This window comes from Pelodiscus sinensis, chromosome 5, assembly GCF_049634645.1.
Source record: "Pelodiscus sinensis isolate JC-2024 chromosome 5, ASM4963464v1, whole genome shotgun sequence".
NCBI lineage: Eukaryota > Metazoa > Chordata > Testudines > Trionychidae > Pelodiscus > Pelodiscus sinensis.
Genome location: NC_134715.1, coordinates 16,989,912 through 17,010,717, shown reverse-complemented (window position 1 = coordinate 17,010,717; position 20,806 = coordinate 16,989,912). Strand labels below are relative to the sequence as shown.

General features: G+C 40.8%; 1 protein-coding gene across 9 annotated transcripts in view; it reads right to left on the bottom strand.

Annotated features, from left to right (window-relative positions):
* CCSER1 (coiled-coil serine rich protein 1) overlaps positions 1-20,806 on the bottom strand; it is a 1,130,035-nt gene that overhangs the window by 389,762 nt on the left and 719,467 nt on the right. Inside the window, exons 10-11 of one of the 9 annotated variants that reach the window (XM_075929600.1) lie at positions 15,617-15,744; positions 1,061-13,676 (exon numbers count right to left, since the gene is read on the bottom strand). The exons of 7 other annotated variants lie outside the window; for them this stretch is intronic. In XM_075929600.1, the coding sequence (XP_075785715.1) occupies positions 15,646-15,744 (99 nt within the window). In that variant the 3' untranslated portion in view covers positions 1,061-13,676; positions 15,617-15,645. Of the gene's footprint in view, positions 1-1,060; positions 13,677-15,616; positions 15,745-20,806 lie in introns of those variants that run through there. One more of the 9 variants, XM_075929601.1, reaches the window with a different exon arrangement.

Here is a 20,806-nt window from a genome sequence, read left to right as displayed (position 1 = left end):
GAGGGGGAGGAGACAGACACTGTGATACTCTCCCTCGAGCCAGTGCCAGTGAGCCAGGTCATCTCCCAAGCCTCCTTGGACGCCTGGGAGGGATCTTCAGTTGAGTGGTCTCATTTTGTCACACACATGGGGTGGAGGAGGCGGGAGCACAGGAGTCGGGAGGCGAGTGTCAATTGGGCTGCTCAGGATGGACATTGGGCCGCGGTCTGTGCATGTGCAACCACATGCAGCGTTAGTGTGTGGTACGCAGACACAGCAGGCAGCCCCTGAGCATGGGTGGGATGCTACTGGCAGGCTCAGGGGAAGCCACATACATCCTGCGATGGGGGGAGGGGTGCCCCAGCTGGAAGCAGGCTAGCCACAAGGGCACAGGCACGACCCCACACAGACCGAGGAGTGCTGCATGCAGCACGCGGGCATGCTGCTCCCGTAGACAGCACGTTCGAGGCAGCAGCTGCTCCCGTAGACAGCACTGCAAGCCGCACCTGTGTATGCAGACACCAGGGAGGGCCAGGCTGCTCCTGGGTCCGTTGCCACCCACAAGGGGATCCCACTGTGACCGGGCACTTCCCTTGCCTGCTTGTCCATGGGCCAAAGGGAGGAGGTGGGAAGTGGGCAGCATGGTCCTCTAGGCACACTGGAGCCCCTGTGAGGCATGGCCCACTGTGCAAGACAAACATGGCCTTGCTCCCGGGACATCCCCGCCCTCTGGACCATGGACTGTTGGTCACTGCTCACAGAGGAGGGCACAGCCTCATGCACAGTGTCTGCAGGACTAAGGGCCGAGCCACACTACTGCAGCCACCTGAAGGCGTGCCAGGGTCCTGCCAGCACATCAGCATCCTGTGCGACATGCAGCAGACCCTGGCTCACAAAGTCCGCGAGGACTTGGAGTGGTGGAACTGTGCATGGGACCAGCTGATGCCGCGGTGTGACAACATGAGTGCCATCATGTCGCGCCTCATGCCACTACTCCTGACTTCCACCCTCCTGCCCCCTCTGCAATGCCCATTCCCCCTCCGCCTGCCCCCTCCCCTAGCAATTCCCATGCCCCCTCCTCCTGGCCTCGCTCCAGCCCTCTCCTCCTATCTATCCCTATGTGCTCCCCTGACCCACTCAACCCCAACTCCGACAATGTCCCCACACCCGAGGTGGCATATCGAGCTGCACCCCACGCTCCTCACAGCGCTGAGCCTCCCTCCCACTCCAAGTTATGACCCCACCTCCCCCTTTTTCTTAATGTTACATCAATACAGACTTAGTTTTGTTCAAAACCAAACAGGTGTGTTTATTGAGAGGTCAGGGAAAGGACAAAGGGAGGGATTATGGTGGGAAAGGGATAGGGCTGCAAACCAGGGGCCCCTTTTGGGGAGGCCCTGGGGAGAGTTACTGGGGTCCTTCAGAGAATCACCCCCTCAAGGCCTCCCAGGTGCGCACCCCCACCTGATGGGCCTGATGGATGGCAGCTCTACTTGTCTGCTCAAATGCTCACCCCTCACTGCCGGTGTCAGCCCTCCACCCTGCGAGGAAGGCCTCCCCCTTCCTCTCCACGATGCTGTGTAGGACACAACATGCCACAACCATCTCGGGGAAGTTGTGCTCCCCCACATCCAAGCGGGTCAGCAGGAACTGGAAACATGTCTTGAGGTGGCCAAAGGCACACTCGATCTGGATCCTGGTTTAGGTGGGCATTGAATTAGACACTGGTGGGGTCCAATGGCTGGTGTATGGCTTCATAAGCCACAGCATGAGGAGGTAGGGCACGTCCCCGTGGCATCTCCACATCCCCAACGGCAAAGTCCTGGAAATGGCAAAATGTGCTAGCCTCCAGCTTGCGGTACAGGTTCGAGTTTCTGAACACTTGGGCATTGTGTGCCCTGTTCGACCACCCAAGAAAAATGTCCATGAAGTGTCCATGGTGGTCAACTAAGGCCTGCAGCACCATTTAAAAGTAGCCCTTCCAATTTATGTACAGGGCTGCTCGACCGTCTGGTGCATGGATAAGGATATGAGTCCCATCTATGGCTCTGCCACCTATGGAACCCCAACGCAGCAAATCCAGCCACGATCAGAATCCAGGTCTCCCAGATGGATGACCCTCCACAGCAGGATCGAGTTGATGGCCCTCACAACCTGCAGAATGAGACAAACACACAATACAGAGAATGAGGGAGGGAGTGCCTGAGCCCTTGGGAGGTGCCCAGCCCCCTCCCATCCCCTCCCCCCTCAAACACCCCAGGAGCCACCCCTATGAGGCCACTCCCCCAGCAGCAGGACTGTGTGAGGTCAGGTCAGCACAACCCCCCGGGGATGGGGCTTCCTTCCTCACTCGCACCCTCACTCGCTCCCCCACAGCCTCAAACCATCCTTTCCTGAGGGTCCCACTTTAATAGGACTACCCCCTTCAGGGACTACAGCCCGAGAGTGCCTTACCTCCATGAGGAGGGCCCCAACGGTGGAGTTCCCCACACCAAACTGGTTGCCCACCGACCGGTAGCTGTCAGGGGTGGCGAGCTTCCAGAGGGCAATTGCAACCCGCTTCTCCAAGGGGATGGCAGGCCACAGGTGGGCGTTGCATCTCCAGAGGGTGGGGGTGAGCCAGGCACTTAGCTCCAAAAAGGTGGCCTTCTGCATGAGAAAGTTTTAGAGCCACTGCTGGATGTCCCACCACTCCATGACCAGCTGGTCCCACCAGTCCGAACTGGTGTTGAGCCTCCAAAAACTCCTCTCCACAGTGGGATGCAGTTGCCAGAAGTTATACTCCCAGGGAGTATAAAGTAGCTCCCAGGGAGAGGGTCTCCAATATGAGCTTGAGGGCCAGCTCGTGCAGGACCAGGAGAGCAGCTGGCGCAAAGTGCTGCAAAAACTGCAGTATGGCTGTGTGGGGCCATCGTATGTCCAGGGGCAACTCTGGCTCCATGGCACAAAGGAAAAAGCTGTGGCATCCGAAAAAGAACAGGGAAACCACAGCAGGCCTGCAAGAGCTTTGCTGTCCCTCAAAGAGGTAGAAAGCACGCAGCAGAAGCAGAGAAACGGCTGCCCAGGGAGGTCTATTTAAGCACCTGTCTCTGCAAGGCTCTGGCACCAGCATTCAGAAGCAACTGGTGATCTAAAGCCCTGGCTGTTGTGGTTCTGGGTGTCCTTTTATGCAAGAGAGCATCCAACAAGTCTGGATTCTCTCTTTTAAAAAAGCGTTTTGTTTTTTCAATACGCTTTTGTGTGGGGACGCTCTTTTTCGGAAGAAGTTTTTTTGGAAGATCTCTTTCAAAAAAACCTTCCAAAAGAAGCCTATAGTCTAGACATAGCCTTAATTTGACAGAGTTTATGTTCCTTTTTCTCACTAGGATTTAACTTCCACTTTTTAAACAATGCCTTTTCATCTCTCAATGCTTTTTTTACTTGGTTAAATCACGGTAGCATTTTTTTGGTTCCCTTACTGTGTTTTTAGTTTGGGATATACATTTAATTTGGGCCTCTTATTGTAGTGTCTTTGAAAAGTTTGTATGCAGTTTGCTGGGATTTTACTTTTGTCACTGTGCCTTTTAATTTCTGTTTAACTAACCTCCTCATTTTTACGTGTTCCTTTTCTAAAATGAAATGCCACAGTGTTGGGCTGCTGAGGTGTTTTTCCCACCACAGGGATGTTAAATTTTATTACACCACCGTCACTATTTTCAAGGGGTCCAGTTATCTTTACCTCTTGGACCAGATTCTGTGCTCCACTTAGGACTAAATCAAGAATTACCTCTCACCCTGTGAATTCCAGAACCAGCTGCTCTAAGAATCAGTCATTTAAGTTATAAAGAAACTTTATCTCTGCATCCTGTCCTGAGGCAACATGTACCCAGCTAATATGGGGATAGTTGAAATCCCCCACTATTATTGAGGGTTTTTTTGTTTTGTTTTGATAGCTTCTCTAATCTCCCTTAGCCTATCATAGTTACTAACACTGTCCTTGTCAGGTGGTCGATATTATATCCCTACTGCTATATTATTATTAGAGCATGGAATTACTATCCATAGAAATTCTATGGAGCAGTTTGGTCATTAAAGATTTTTACTTCATTTGATTCTACATTTTCTTTCACATATAGTACTACTCCCCCACCAGCACAATCTGTTCTGTCCCTTCGCTTTATTTTGTACCCTGGTATAACTGTGTCCCATTGACTGTCCTCCTTCCATTAAGTTTCTCTGATGCATATTATATCAATATCTTTCTTTAATACGAGACACTCTAGTTCACCCATCTTATTAGACTTCTAGCATTTGTGTATAAGCTCTTTAAAAATTTGTTACTATTTATCTGTCTGCCATTTCTTCATGTGTTAGACTCTTTTTCATTTGATTCCTTCTCATCTGATTCTACCCATATTTTATCCTCTTCCATCCTCTCTTCCTTACAAGAAAATAGAGAATCTCTATTAATAAAACCTCACCTAAGAGATGTCTCTGTCCGATCCGTGTGTTCCCTGTCAGCTTTCCCCCAGCCCTTAACATTAAAAAGGTTGTAGAGCAGTTTTTAAACTAAGTGCCAGCAATCTGGTTCTATTTTGGTTTAGGTGGAGCCCATCAGTCTAGTATATATTAGCAGGAGTGATTTATGCAAAAAACAAGTAATTCTTCTACTCTACAAAGCAGCAATAAGCTTTAAGGGGAATATTGTGTCTACTTCTGGGCACAAAATTTCAGGAAAAATGTGGACAAAGTGGAGACAGAGAAGAACAAAACCGATTAAAGGTCTAGAAAACATGACCTATGAAGAAAAATTCAAAAACATTAGATTGGTTTAATTTAGAGAACACTGAGAGGTGATGGAATAGTCTTTAAGTATGTAAAAGTTTGTTTTAAAGAGGAGGAGGATAAATTCTTCTCTTAAGTCATTAATAGTATAGGACTAGTAATGAAGTTAAATTACAGCAAGGAAATTCACATTACATATTTGAGAAGGCTTCTTAACTGTAAGGGTAGTTAAGAACTGGAACAAATTCTCTAGGGAGACTGTTGTGTCTCAGCCACTGGAGGATTTTCAAGAACTTGTTAGACAAACACCAGGGGTATTGGGGTTAGGGAAGTTAAATTTAGATTAATTGGCAAATTGAATATTTGATGCAATCTGCTTCAACTATCTGATTAGTCAATAAGGGCGCCTCCGCCTTTGAAATGTAGCAATAGCACCAGGGCTGTTCCTATACTTCAAAGGCGAAAACACTGCAAAGAGCACGGGGCCAGCAGGGGACTCTGAGGCTCTTCATGGAGACCCTGGGCTCCACACACAACTGCTACTTTGAAATGACACATGAAGCCCAGGCTGGGAGTCCCCAGGTTGCACATGGCATTTCAAAGTGAGAGACCTGGGGCTCCATGCAGAACTGTCACTTTGAAACGCCGACTCCCCAGCTGGCCCCGGGCTGCATAAGGTGTTTCAAAGCGACAGCACTGTGCAGAGCCCAGGGTCTGGCCCCAGGCTCCATCTGGTTCTGCCGCTTTGAAGCAACCCCTTGTCTTTCCCCGGCTTACTGCCTCTTTCTGATAGAGGCAACAAAGACTGGAGAAGCGACTAGTCGTTCACATCCCTAATTGGAATGCCTAGGTAATGCTTATTCCTTCCTCTATGCAGGGAACTGGACCAGGCCTACATTTCTATGTTTCTACTCAACTCTAAAGGACCATTTTGTAAGGATAATTTATTTTAAATATCTTTAAATTTCCCCCTTTCCCCATGAACCCAAACAAGGATAAAAATAGAAACAAGACCTTGAAAAATAGTAATTAAAAGAAATCCTTGATTTTCTAGTTCCTGTTATTTTTACATTTGGAAAGGATGTTCTGCGAGTGATAAAAATGGTATTATAGGAAATAGAAGAAAATTATGAGCCAAATGGGACTGTGAGGGCGGGGGGAGGGGGGAGGAGAGAAAGAATAAAAACCATACTTCAAAATAAAAGTAGAAGAGAAAAGGAACAATATCAGAGGCAACTAATGAATAAGAACATAAATCCTACCACTAACAAAGCATCAAAGAATCTGAACAAGAAGACCTACTTGCAAAATTGGCAACAAGGGATGCAAGAGTGGCAGCAAGGATGGAGAAATAATAGCATTTAAGAGTGAAGAAAGGCAGTTAAGGCCTTTCCCCCTCGTACTTAAGGTAGTTATAAAAGGCTCCTATGTTCACCTACCCAAGTACTTTCTCTTAGTACTAAAACAGAAACAACCTGTGCATGTAATAACTATATGATTTGCCTGTAAGACCGACAATATTCACCAAAATGATGGATTAATTTTTAGAATTGCAATGACTACCACGAACTAATACATAAAATAAATTCAGAGTGAAAAGTGGATGCTGTCCAGTATTTTAGAGCTAACTGAGGAGACTAAGTAGTTGTATTTTTAAAACAATGGGCTAAAATTCACCATTGTGGTAAACAACTGTAACACAACTTCAGTCATTGAAGCTCTCCCAATGCATTGGCTTATACCAGTTGGGCTTTGACTATGCATTGGGTCTTGTGGATTTTTATCTTGATCCTAGCAAATTCATATTGCTATTCATCATATATTCTATTCACATTCAAATTCCATATTGTTATTCAAATTCTCCCTGCCCATTCTATGAATAAATTTTTAACCATCAACAAACTGAAAATTCATGACAGCCTGGATGCCAGCTTTCTTGTATTAATAAACATAGCTCCAAATGTCTGCTGAAGAATTAAGATATTGCAAGTGACACTTGGAAAATGCTGCCAGAGGAGAGTGGAAACCAGTCAGGAAATGAATGCCTATTTTTGGGAAGCCAAACCTAAACTCATACTACACAAAAGCATTCAGTTAATGATTTTGGCTATGCTATTGTGCCTCTCCCCCATTGGGTTCCTAAATAGTGAGTGATTATTTCATGGATCTAATATAAGGAATGTTAGGAATAAGGTATAGGATTTTATATGAGTACAGTAGAAATTCTCCTTAGAGAGCAAATCACTCTAAGGTGCCAGACAACACACATATGCTGCCAGCATTTTCATTCTGTACTGTATACCAGGATTACCATATACTGCATTTGACAAAGTGTTTTGACCCATGAAAGCTTATGCCCAAATAAATTTGTTAGCCTTTAAGATGCCACAGGACTCCTTGTTAATAATAATTTTGCATTTTTACCATCTCCTCTTTTGCAGAAAGAGAAACAAATAAAGCAGCAATTGAAAACTAAAAGAAAGGAAGAATGAAAATGGACTGTCAAAACTGCAGACAATAGATGCCATCACAAAACTTGCATGTTAATATGACAACTACTTAATGTGTTGGTTATATGTCACTGAGTATGATTCTAGATAGTAGCAGCAAAAGTTTTATCTGACCCATAGTCTGGCAAAGTTCCCAATGAAGTCAATGGAAATGTTGTGGAAGAGTGATCATAAGAATTTTGCCTTAAGGGGGAGGGATAAGGGGAAAAGAGAACTGCAAGATCCAGGCGATTAACAAAAACAAGGTGACACCATTCATGAAGGATTTACTAAACTGCTCTATACACAAAACTCTTCTTTTGGCAAGTCATACATTTTGCCCAAAGTCACTGAGGTGCTTCTCTCTGAACACTATAGCTTGACTAACACACTATTGTTAACCTTTTCATTTATGATTAAAGTTCCAATCTCATTTCACATATCTATGCACATTAACCACTTACATGATGGTAAAGGATATATTCCTTAAATCCATATTATTTTTCTATTAGTCGGCTGTTTGGCATCAAAGAGTCTCACACAACCAGGTTCTTTGCCAAGTGCATTTTGTGTGTGTGTGTGTTTGGAGATCATATAAATGTTCAGAATGGGAATGTTTGTTTTCTTATAAAAGCCAGAAAAATAAAATGACATTTTACTGCCATTGTTTAATATTATGCTCCTAAAATGTAACTCAGCAACAAAACTGAAAATGTATTATTTATGTAATTGCTGTTCTGTCCATGTAAATCACCAGACTACGAAAGCAGTCACAGATTTTTATGGTGCAGTAGAGCATATTTAAAATTTCTGGAACACCTGGATGGTGATCACAGAGGTTGACAGCAGAATTAACATGGCAAATATGGCTGTGGAATAATCAGTACTTTGAGCAGAAGCCAGGGTACTTACTGAGCTATTTATTGCCAGATCCAACTAAACCTCAGGTCCCTGACTCTTCATAATTTAGAATTACCTTACCCAAAACATTCAGATTTCTAGTAGAATAAAAGCACAATTTTATATTTCCCTTAATTTAATCTTGATGCAATTTATACATAACATACCTACAACCCAACACATGCAGCACCCTCTGGAGTGGCCATCCCCTCGCTCATTAGTGCAGGTTGGGTGGGTCAAACCGTGGGTGGATTGCAACACAGAGCAAAGTGTCCTAGTCCACACAATATGAGCCCCAGGAGTTGCAACTGCAAGTTGAGTGACAGAAAAATAGCTAATGTAATTTTTTTCCTATTTGTCTATCTGTGACTTTTTTCACACCATGACAAACCTGCAGCTCTACTTGTAAGAAAACTGGCCCAGGTGCATTACTCTCAGGCTACGTCTACATTACAGGGTTTTTGCGCAAAAACCTGTGGAGCGTTCACACCTCAAGCATGTTTTTGCACAAGTAAATTTACAGTCAATCGACAGAACAGGCTTTTTGCAGTATAGGTATTCTTCTTTCTATGAGGAATAACTCCTTTTTGCACAAGAGCTCTTGTCCAAAAAAGTGTGTGTGGATGGGCAACAGGGGGGTTTTGCGCAAAAACAGGAAAAAGGAAAAAGCACAGGTATCCTGTTGGCCATTCTGTGGATAGCAATCAGTGCTTTCTTTTGAAAGAGCATCCATGCAATCTGGATGCTCTCTTACACAAAAGCGCATCGCTTTTTTGATGAGCTTTTGCAGTGTGGACGCTCTCTCACGCAAGTAGTTTTTGCGGAAGATCTCTTCTGTGAATAGCTTTTTGCACAAGAAGCCTGCAGTGTAGACAAGCCTGAAAGAATTGTTTGTCTACAAAACCAATCTGCCTTCAGGAGGCACAACTGGCCCTACTTCGGCTCAGCTGTAAGAAATATTCATGATGGAAAGACAGGTCCCAGTTGCTGTAGCCAATGTGTAAAGAGGGAGAAATAGTAACAAAGGAGGCAGAGAAGCTTGGGATTCATGGGAGCAGCAACTGTCTCCCAGACAAGCTAGCATCATGCTTCCTCCAAACACCTTGGCACCTCCTGGAGTACAAAGTAGAAAACCAGAAAACAAGGATTTTCTTTTGGACTATTTTATATATTGTCCCTTTCTGTCGATTCAATTTAAACCACTGGTGTATGGATCTAATGCAGTTTGTTTGCACCAGGACATTTTCCAATACAATATCCTTGGCTATAAACAATGTCCAGTTGTGGCATTCCTCACTGATAAAACAGCAAAAACAATTATGAAAACGGATCCCTTTTTAAACTAGGTACATGTTGGATGGATACGGATTTAAACCAAACCTTGGACCTAATTTTTTTCTCTCAATTTCAGATCCAGAGCCATTACCTTACATCTCTAACAATGAGAGAAGGAATTCCATAGCAGGTCTCTACGGACCCTGTTTGCATGTTACTAGACTTCTACCTAGTAAACAAAAAGGGACAGATTAAAAAAATGCCACCTCACCTATCACACACTATCCATGTTTCCCAGCTAGAATGTACCTCTCTCTGCTGCCTCCCTCTCCAAAAACTGTATCCACACCTGTCTGTCCTTAAAGGTGTTGATTTGGATCTTAGTCTATAATACTGGCCACCCCTTCAAATTCACTGACATTCAAGAAAAAAGACACCCAATGGATGACAGCTAGGCACTCCGCAACATTCATCATGTATTACAGGGCTTTCCTTTTACTTTCATTTTCTTAACAGTTAAGCCTCAGCTCCCTCTCCCACAGAGAGCAAGAGCATGACGCAGGGTACTTTTTCCTTACTGGTTTTCCAAGCTCTTAATTTTTGCACTTAGAGCAGACTACAGTTCTATGACCCATTTTTCATTTGCTCCTTTTTTGAGCTGGTAAATGGTGGTATGCACATAAGTTTGAAAACGTTTTTCATTTAAAATGTCCAGAAAACAGATGGCACCAAATTATAAATTAAAATAATTTGGTGTCCCTGACAGACCCAGAAGATGGGAGAAGAAGATTTATAAAGAATAAAGAATAAAATGTGAAAACGTGATGCAAATAAAATATCCCAGACACACGTATTGAATGTGTTAGCTTCTTGCAAGTACAAATGATTTCTCCTGGCTATATTGCTTATCATCAGTGGTCAGAATGTTACAGCTTTGCTCATTATTAAAATAAGTTAAGGTTATCATGATGCTTGTATGTGTGTTTTAAAGGTAAGTGTCCCCGGTACCGGAGAAAATGAGTTCATCTGTACTCAGAACAGCTAATTTTTACAGCAATGATGAATTTGTATATTGCTTTATGTTTCTATAATAATTAAATTTTCCTAGTATATCAAAACGTTTTATTTCTTAATCCTCTGTAATGATTAGCAGAGAATCTAATGTGGAATGAAATACCAGAATTTATGTTTGTATTGACAATTACTGAATCAAAGCAAGTCTGAAGAAAGGCACAAATCTATTTGTTCTTTTGTTAAAAGCAGTTTACATTGAATTTGTGTGAATTAAGATTCAAAGAGTTTTGAGAAGTTTCTATCTACTGTTTAATTTGCTGTTGTTTATTGTTCCTCTGACTTAGTTGAAGTTATCTGATTATGGATCTTAGAAGTTGGAATGCTACTCATTTCAGCCATGTTTTTTGCAGAATAGCTTTGTTTTGCACATAAGCTGAAGAGAAGACATCTGGGAAAAACACAAACATGAATAGTTGCTTATTGGTTTATACTCTGGTATGAAATTAGGGAAAACTGGCATTAAAAATCAAATGATAAAATCTAACGATAAAAGATAAAATGTATTGGAAGAGTGGGCTCACTTCTCGATGGGATTGAAGATATGGTACTTGTGCTCATTACCCCATCAAGGCTGAAGTGTTGCTCCAAGCTTTGCATTATAACAACATCCAGAAAGATAATGTTCCGTCTCCCCTGAGCCACAGTAATAGTTTTGGAAATAATAGTTCAACATGGAAAATGGTTTTGTTGTCCTTAAATAAAATCTTTTATTGGAAGTTCTTCCTTGCAATATCCAACTTTAGAGGCACATAAGTAAAAATGAAACTATATATTCCAACATTTTTTAAATTATTTAAACCCCACATTTAAAATGGGTTATTTTAAAAAATCTTCTTCACTTTTATTGTATTTGTTGATTTACGCGTATTTCCACTCCGAAGTTCTACTTACTGCCTAAAGGCAGAACACAACACCTAATTCCAAATCACTACAACGAACAATGCTCTTTCCTTTTTCTAGTCTTCTTCTGTGCGAGGTAGTGTTTGTGGCTTGTTAATGATGGCAAGTAAGAAAAAAATATGACAAATTAAAAGGGTGTACAGCTGCAATAATTATATTCCCATGATAATTATGAAGAGAAGTCTCAAACTAGAACAGGAAATATGAATGAGAAAACAAGTGACAACAGCAAAGGAGAAAGTGAAGTTCAAGAAAGAAGTGACAATATCTAAGGGATCAACTCAATTGTTTTGATTAACTGTATATTTGGTTCTTCAAGCAAAATAAGGTAGCTTAACTTTTATGTATTACTCCCATTTATCTTCAAATGTTTCACTGACAATTTAGTGCTGGCCCAAATATATAACAATGGAAAAATATGGGTGGGACTAATTTAATAATTTAAAAGAATAATATTTTGGTGTGAAATATTGGCCTCGGTGAACTCAGTGTTTGACCACTAACTTCGAGGGGGCCAGGATTTCACCATTTATATCTTGATTCTAATAAAGTGCTGTGCTTCTCCAGAACTATGCATTATAAAGACAAGTATTGTAAAAACTAAGAACTTGGAAACTGAATTAATCCCATGGATATGCACATGAACATGAGAGAAAGAGGGAGAGAAATAACTCACTGTATACAAAAATTGATAATTCCATTGGTCTCCACTTGGGTAGAGGGATCTGTGTGAACAACAGATTCTGGAGCAAAACCCAGGCCTAAAAGATTATCATGAGAGTCTAGAGATCAGAAAAAAAGCTGATAGAAACAATAAGAAGTGATACATACTGGCACTAAAATTTCAGCGACCATATATACAAGTCAGATGACTTAAGACAACAGATAGTATAAAGTTTCATGTTATTTTGGAAAATGGTTTTTTTGTTTGTTTGATTTACTCATTTCAGGCATCTTTAGAACCAAAAGGTAATTTGTTTTCATCTAAGTGTAAAATACCATCTTTTTCAACTTGAGGATTCCAGAGGCTAAGCAATAGCTGATGTTCAATTAACATTCTCATTATACATTCTATAGACATTGTAATGGTATTGTGATAAGATGACAGTATTTGCCTATATAATCAAATTAGCACAGGCAAATGCTGTAATCTGGGGTCTTGGTTTATGACTGGGTCCCCAATCACTATGAAAACAGAAATGATAATAGTTATCCACAGGTGATGTTCCTAATGGAAAAAGATTAAGAATTTGCTGATGTCCAACCTGGTTATTAAGGAGATAGGAATTGCTCGGGGGAGAAGGGGAAAGGGAAGGGGGAAGAGAAACGGGATCCAAGTTATGGTAAATCCAGACAGCCCTAGGTCAGGAAACTGAGGAGCAGCCAAGCTTGTGGTGAAGGTTCAACTTGAACTTTGTTACCTTATTGTTGATTTCTTTGGTTAAAAAGGCCATACTCCAGGAAAAGGCATAAACTGGAATTTACCTAGTGTACTGTCCTTTTTTAGCGTGGTTACAAAAAGTCACCTGCTCTCTACATAGGCAAATACATTTCTATATTATCACTTAAACTTAACTATAGCCATTGAATACAGTTTATGGTTTGTTCATCTGCTTTAGTTGCACAATTCAACAATGATTCCACAGACGTCCACACAAGTGGAAGTATATGGCTAGTTATATCCTTAAAATACTAGTGGATAAATTCTGATCTTTCTTATGCCCAGGGAAATCCACTACATAATAATGTAGGCAGAATTTGGCCTGAAGATTACAATCCATTATTTATACAAGAAAATGCATATTTACTTAATACATCATGCATTTAAAGGAGTTGCTCTTTGGTTCCCTAATGATGGATAGCTATTACTACTGCAAAAACTATCCAAAATAATAGTTCATTTTCATAAGGCTATGGACTTTAAAAAAATGTTCTCTAATTTCAGAGATTCACTGGTCAATGGACTAATACTTCTTAATTATATAGTTGTACACAAACATTTTATTTTAGACAGTGAATAACTTGATAATTTACTGGTAAATTTGATAATGCAGATACTGTCAATTTTAAAAAAAATTTGATAATCCAAAGCTTATGAAACAGTAGTATTTTGACAAGTTAGGTAAACCTGGGAAGTACTGGTAAAATGAAGCTCATTTTATATTCATTAATATTTAATAAAATCCGTAAGTGCAGAGTGTCCAGATGCTGTTTTTAATTTAATAATTTTGTAACCAATGAGATGCTGATTGGTTTGTATACTGAGCCGGCAGTACATGGAGAATTCCACGGGGCCTTTAAAAAAAGAAAAGAAATGAAATGAAATCTTAAAAATTAAAAAGATGAATGCATTGATAACAAATAAAATAAACCAAAAATGTTCATTACGGCTCTGCAGATACTTACCATGTTAACAATAAGCATACTTTCAAGACAGCAATAAACAAAATAACATACAAATCCCTACAAGTATTACTGCTCATCCTGATAATTTTAAGAGGCATTACAATTAAGTCAAGCATAATTAGGGAAGCTAACGTGTTGGATTTATACTAGAAAGAGGTCAGAAGAATGAACTGAATAAATCCTTTTAACCTATCCCTAATTCTGAAGTTTCAAGTGTAGGGGATTGTTACATTTAACCCGCATGCCACATGATGATATTCTTGGAAGCTCAAATGGGACTCTATTGGATAGTAGGTAGTTCTCTAATTTTTTCCCCAATACATATTCAACCTCTATAGCAGTGTTTCTTAAACTGTGAGGCAGTCGGAGGTGTGCCATGGAGAACAACAGAGTTCAAAATGGCCACCCTTAAAGGGGCAGGCGACTTTTTTTTTCCACAATAACTTTCCCCCTGACTCCCTTTTTTTTGGTGAATAACTTTTTCCCAGCCTCTTTTTTTTTTTCTTTTTCTCAACAAAAATTCCTTGGTGTTTCTTTGTTTGGTGTTCCTCAGTCTTAAAAAGTTTAAGAATACAGCTCTATAGTCTGAACTTCCATAGGCTGGCAACATCTACCTTCTGACATCCCCAGTCAAGAATACTCATGGAGAAAAGCCAGGCCCTGTGCTCAGCAACTCTTCCCTCAAGAAAGTATGGTGTGCCACAAGTAGCTCATTTGTAGTGCTATAGCTCTAGGGGGCGGGGAGATGGACACTTGAGGAAGAGGCAGGGTGGCTGTTGAGCCCTGAAGGGCTGTGCTCCTGGCTCTGCAGCTACCCTGCCTCTTCCCAAGTCTGCATCCCCAGTCCTTGGTTGGCAGGCAGTGGCAGCAGAGGGGTTGGCACTGATCAAGCAGGGGATGAGACAGGGTGGCTGAGAAGCCCCGTGGCTGGAGGCCAGGAGCGCAACCCCACAGCTGGCAGCAGGGGCTGGGAGTGCAGCCCAGTAGTGCACTCCTGCAGAGCTGCACTCTTGGACTCCAGCAGTGGGATGCAGCAGCCACCCAACCTCTTCCTCTAAATGCCCTCCTCCCCATTTCCTGCTTGGTCAATGCCAGCCTCTCTACTAGGTGTTAGCCACACTTGTGAGCTGCAGAGTTCCTCTGTCTCCCATTGGCACTTTACTAAAGAACATCCAGCATCATGATGGAGACCCTAATGTAAAAACCACAAACTAGATAATGAGCGCTCAATTGAGCATCTCCCTTAAAGAGAAGTTATCAAATACATTTTCTTAAAATGAGTGTGTATTTGCTTGTAATGCCCTGATAGAAATCTGAAATAAACCTCACTTTAGTGACTTCTTTTCACCTTCTATATGTGGCAAATGTCAATCTATGTAATGGAACAATACTCCCAGGTAGTTTCGCTTCATGATTTTTCCCATTTCTTTTTTTAAAAGTTTATCACTAAGTATATCTTCTGCACAATGCCAGGAAAAAGGTGGATATGTTATGACCCTTTGGCATATAGATGGCTTGGTATCAACAGCACAATAAGTATTAGAACCCAAAATTCATAATGTGTCCTGATTTTCATTCTCACTTTAAAATGTGTTTGAGTGACAGAAGGGGAATTCTAAAAATGTTTTAAATGCAGAGGCCACACGATTAGTACTAAATTATGCCTAGTTAATTTTTTTTTCTAAACTAGTTGGCAAATCTGTTTATAAGAGATTAAAATGCACTTACAATACATTGAAAATATAGTTCAATTGCAGACTTCATATAAAACGTTCTAAAATAGCAAGTCTCAAACAAAAATAAAAAGGATTTGAAGAAAAAAACTTTACTCAGAAGATGAAGATTTCCAAACAGGTGCTCAGCACAAGCGGAAGCGTGACCTCCAATCATGGAGAGTTGCAAGGAGCAGAAAGAGAGATGGCCAGTGCAGGTAGAGTATTGTCTGCAATAACAAGTTCTGCAGGATGAAGAAGTAAGAAATACTGTAACTTTTTAAAGAGCCTCCATGTAAAAATTGCAGAACCTAAGAGTGATGAACTGTTCAGTACTTTATATACTATTGTACTTGAGTACCTTAGAATTGTGATACCTGTGAAATCCACAGGGCAAAGAGGAAAGTAAGATGGAAAAGGAAGGCAACAGGATGTTTTGAAAATCATGAAGGAAATTTTATAGTCAAATTTTTATAAGAGTTCCTTAGATATAATAAAGCACAATAAGAGAAAAATACATTTAAAATATGAAGAAACAGCATAGTTGTATCATACATCTGTTCCTTTTATTGATCTGTAAAAAAATTCATGGTTATCAATCAACACCAAGAAATATGTTACGAAAAAGGTGTTGTAACTCTGCCATTATTTACAGAAAAAGACAGAAGCCAGCTTCCGAAAATCGGGTAGAAACAAAATATTGCTGCTAGCATTAACTCAGCGTTGCTAAAAAAGGTAAAATTAGCCTCCTTAGTTGTGATTTTATCTTCTGTAAAGGTGCATCTACACAATAGGGCTTAACTTGAAATAAGCTACACAATTGAGTAGCTTATTTCGAAATATCTTATTTTGAAATTGGGAGCGTCTATGCAGCACTTATTTAAAAATAGAGCACTCTTCTTCTGACTTCCCTTACTCCTCATAACATGAGGGTTACAGGAGTCGGAGTAAGAAGTCCTCCAGCTTGACAGTATTTCAACATTATTTCAAAATGACTGCCTGCTGTGTAGATGTGGACTAAGTTATTTCAGAATAATGCTAGTTATTTTGAAATAATGTTGCTGTGTAGACGTACCCTAAGTGGGTACACAACACTCTAACAGTCCAATGGTTGTGGGTTATCAGTATGGATTGAATTCAGGGGAGGCAATTCGTTTGGTAAAAACAAAAAAGTTCCACATTCAGTTCCTCCTGAAAACCCCTTTGGGGACATTGCCAGGTGGTAATTGATATGGAGATTTTAACACTTGCATACATTAAATACTCGAGATGGGCTTCCTCTGACAAGCGTAACACTCTGGATAGGTGAACCGTGTCTCCTCCAGTGGACAGGGCACAGCAATGAGACCACTAATCTAGTTACTCCTTCAGTTAAAGCTGATATAAATCTGTGTTTTTAGTGCTTAAAGTTTCAGTTTTATCACCAACAGGGTCAGTATATACACACACACACACACACACACACACACACACACACACACACACACACACACACACGTATATCCTTCTGCCTCCTTCCCATTCAGAGTAAAATATATACAGAGATAAAAATCTTCTCTTAGGATCAAAAATAGCACAAGACAAAAAAAAAAAAAACCCAACAACCCTCAACTGCTGAAAATAACAAGTTTCACTACAATAGTGAAACTATCATACATCTACATGCTTTATATGGAAAAGTACAAACAGAGGTGCACTGTCATATATCGAGGCACAATCTAGACTAATAGGATGCTATATCACTCATGTTCTACAACCATGACTCCATTACAATGATTTGCCAGGTAATTCCCACAAACTCCTGTACAGTCTGCAAGCCACATCTTGATAATACTTATCCAGTATAAAGGACAGAATACCCCTAATTTCTCCATTCAACCCAGTACCGTAAGATATTGCTTGCACAAATGTAGTTAGACCTAACTCAGAAGAACATGAAAGAACTGCCATACAGGCTCAAACCAACAGTCCATCTAGCCCACTATCCTGTTTTCTGACAGTGGCCAAAGCTAGATGCTTCAGAAGGAATGAGCAGAACATGGCAATTATCATATGATTCACCCAGTCAATCACTCCCAGGTCCTGGAAGCTAGAGGCTCAGGATAGCCAGAGCATGGGATTGCATCACTGATCATCTTGGCTAATAGCCATTGATGGACCCATCACCCATGAATTTATCCAATTCTTTTTAAATCCAGTTATACTTTTGGCCTTAACATAATCCCCTCGCAATGAGTTCCACTGGTTATCTGTGCATAATGTGAAGAAATACTTCCTTTTGTTTTTTTGTTTTTAAACCTGCTGTGCCTATTATTTTCATAGGATGATATCTGGTTCTGGCATGTGTCCTAACTCACTTTCTCCATACCATTCAGGATTTTACCATATCCCTCACCCTTAGCCAATACTCTCCCAAACTGAAAACCCCAGTTTTTTTAATTTATCCACATATGGAAGCTATTCCTTAACCCTAATTGTTTTTTTTTTTTTTGCCATTTTCTGTCCCTTTTCAGTTCTAATATATCTTTTTAATCTGAGAAATAAGCTGTCCAGCACATTGAGTTAGTCTTCTAGTGATTTATATTCTAATAATCATAGTATAAAATGACAACCAAATGAACTTATGGGTATAAGCTACACTTTATTTCAGGTTGGGTGGAAACAAGGAGAAGATATGTATAGCTGCAGGGCTGGTGAGAAGGAAGAAGACTGAAAATACATGAACCAAAGAGCAGTGCTCTATTTAAAATAATTGCCCTAAAACTGCAACAGTAATTAAGATCCAACTTTTTAACCTTCCTGTATATTTTATTTATAAGATCTAAACATGTATATCAGAGTAGATCGTGGCATGATTTGTTTTGACTAACTAATACGCACCATGATCTTGTCTTGCAACATCCTTTCTTTTCCATTATCTGGTTTCCCTCAGGCAGCAGGGATAGCAAACAGTGCTGAATTATGGATGAAAAGGATGGGCTAGCTATGGAGAGAGACCAAGGCTCATGTCTCCAGTTATGAATCAGCAGTATGAAAAGGTTTAAATAACAAATAAATCCTAAGTCCTAGTTCAGACCTTCATAACAAATGGGGTTGTAAATTAAGAGTTAGCCCAGGTTTAAAGCATCTGAAATAATCTACAATTTCTCTTGATTCTGTTATTTCCACTCCAGCTCATCAGATAAAGTGGGTTTTACCCACAAAAGCTCATGATTCTATGTATATTTTTGTTAGTCTCTAAGGACACATCTACACAGCAGGGCTAAAGCTGAAATAAGCTATGCAACTTGAGCTATGTCAATTGCGTAGTTTAAGTAAAAATGGCTTATTTCAGCTTTGGCACTGTCTGCACAGCAGGAAGTCCGAGTTAGAGCACTTTTCCTCTGACTTCCCTTAGTTCTCGTAACATGAGGGTTACAGAAGTTGGAGTAAGAAGTCCTCCAGCTCGACATTATTTTGACATTATGTCGAAATAACTGCTTGTGTGTAGAGGTGGACTATGTTATTTTGAAAAAATGTCAATTATTCTGAAATAACGTTGCTGTATAGACATAGCCTAAGGTGCCATAAGACTACTCATTGTTTGATTGTGCTATCTATGAGTAAGTGAGGTGCAAATCATTTCCTTTTAAAATTAAGGAATATCAGTAGCAAATAGGAATTAAATCAAGAGAAAGTTTTAAGAGAGTAGGATGACTATGATGCCAAGTGTTGGAGAAATACATCGTAAGGCCTTTTAAACATTTAAGGTTATTAAGCAACATTCTAAGAACATAAGAGAAAAAAGCACTCACAATGTCGTAATAGGATGATGCTAAATGCAGATCTAAATTACAGATGCCAAATTACAGATTTAAAAACAAAAATTCAATCCTTTTGCTTTGTAACTTAATTTGCAATGTGTAGTTACGTCTATTTGGCTACATATGTTGCTGTTATAAACCAGTTTAGCTCAAGTTCAGCTGAAGATCTCACAGTTTCATGTATCTCCAACGCCTTTTTACACCTTTGGTAAGTGCAATATCAGGAAAGTTTTAATACACTTTGTTTATTACCCAAAAATCTCACCAACATATTTCCCAAAACCACAGAAAGGAAAATAACACAGAAGAGAGACAGCAAAAGATGTACAGTCTTACAAATGCATATATTCTCACAATTAATAAATTAACTCAAGGAATATTACACTGACAATTTAGATACAGAAGATTTACACTTAAAACCCACACAGATTCTGTTATTTCTCGTAGCAGACTTGTGGCATCACAATTATCTTTTTACCATGTACATTTTTAAAAGCTTTTACTAAAAGATTTAATACATTTAAAGCCACATTTAAAGCTCCAGATTTTACCCAAATCTCCAGTGGGCAACCTGAAAGAGCTACAGATGAACAAAACAGTTAGAGCACAGGTTGGAGCTCCCTGGTCCTGCACCCTCGGGACCTGACTGGTCCACAATGAGGGATTTTGCCAGACCAGGATTGATCTTTTCCACCAGCCCCCTCCAGCCCTGGCCCGACTGCTGCCCTCCCAGCTCCCCCCCTCCCTCCACTGGCCCCGCTGTCCTGCTAGCCCCCGCTACCCTACCAGGAAGCCCCACCGCCTCTGCATGCCGGGATCTCACTGCCACACCAGGCAGCCCCTGCTGCCCTGCTGGGAAGTCCTGCTGCCCTGCCAGCCTGCAGGGCTCCCAGGCGCGAGTCCTGCAGTGAAACTTTCTGGTCATGGAACATCTGTGTTCCTTCCAGACCACGGATGTTGCCAAACCAGAGAGTCTGGGTTAAGAGAGTTTCAACCTGTAGTACTGAAACCCATTAAACAGTGGTGCCAAATTGCCTTTAGTAAGCCCCAATACAATTAGCAGCTTGGTTTTGGTTTCTATCTGGAAGCCATTTCCTATCTCTCAGATTAATAGAGTTTTTTTCCTTGTGACCAGCTGCAGTACCAGTATACATAAGTACAGTGTAAATTTATTTGTAAAAATAACATATAGTTATTCCTTTATCTCAGTTAAACACCTACTTCAGTTTCTTTAAATACCAAGTCTCAGATGGGTAGCCATGTTATCAGTAGTCTGTATCTGCAAAAACAATGAGTCCTCTGGCACCTTAAAGACTAACAGATTTATTTGGGCACAAGCTTTTGTGGGTTAAAACCACTTCCTCAGATGCCCCAGATACAGATTCACCCACAAGATCTTTATCAAGAATTCTTAAAGCTAAAATGCCCCCCCTGTGGAAGTAAAGAAACAGATTGAGGCAATTTGCATACTTCTTTCTGGTTCTTTTTTCAGAAGAGGCTTTTC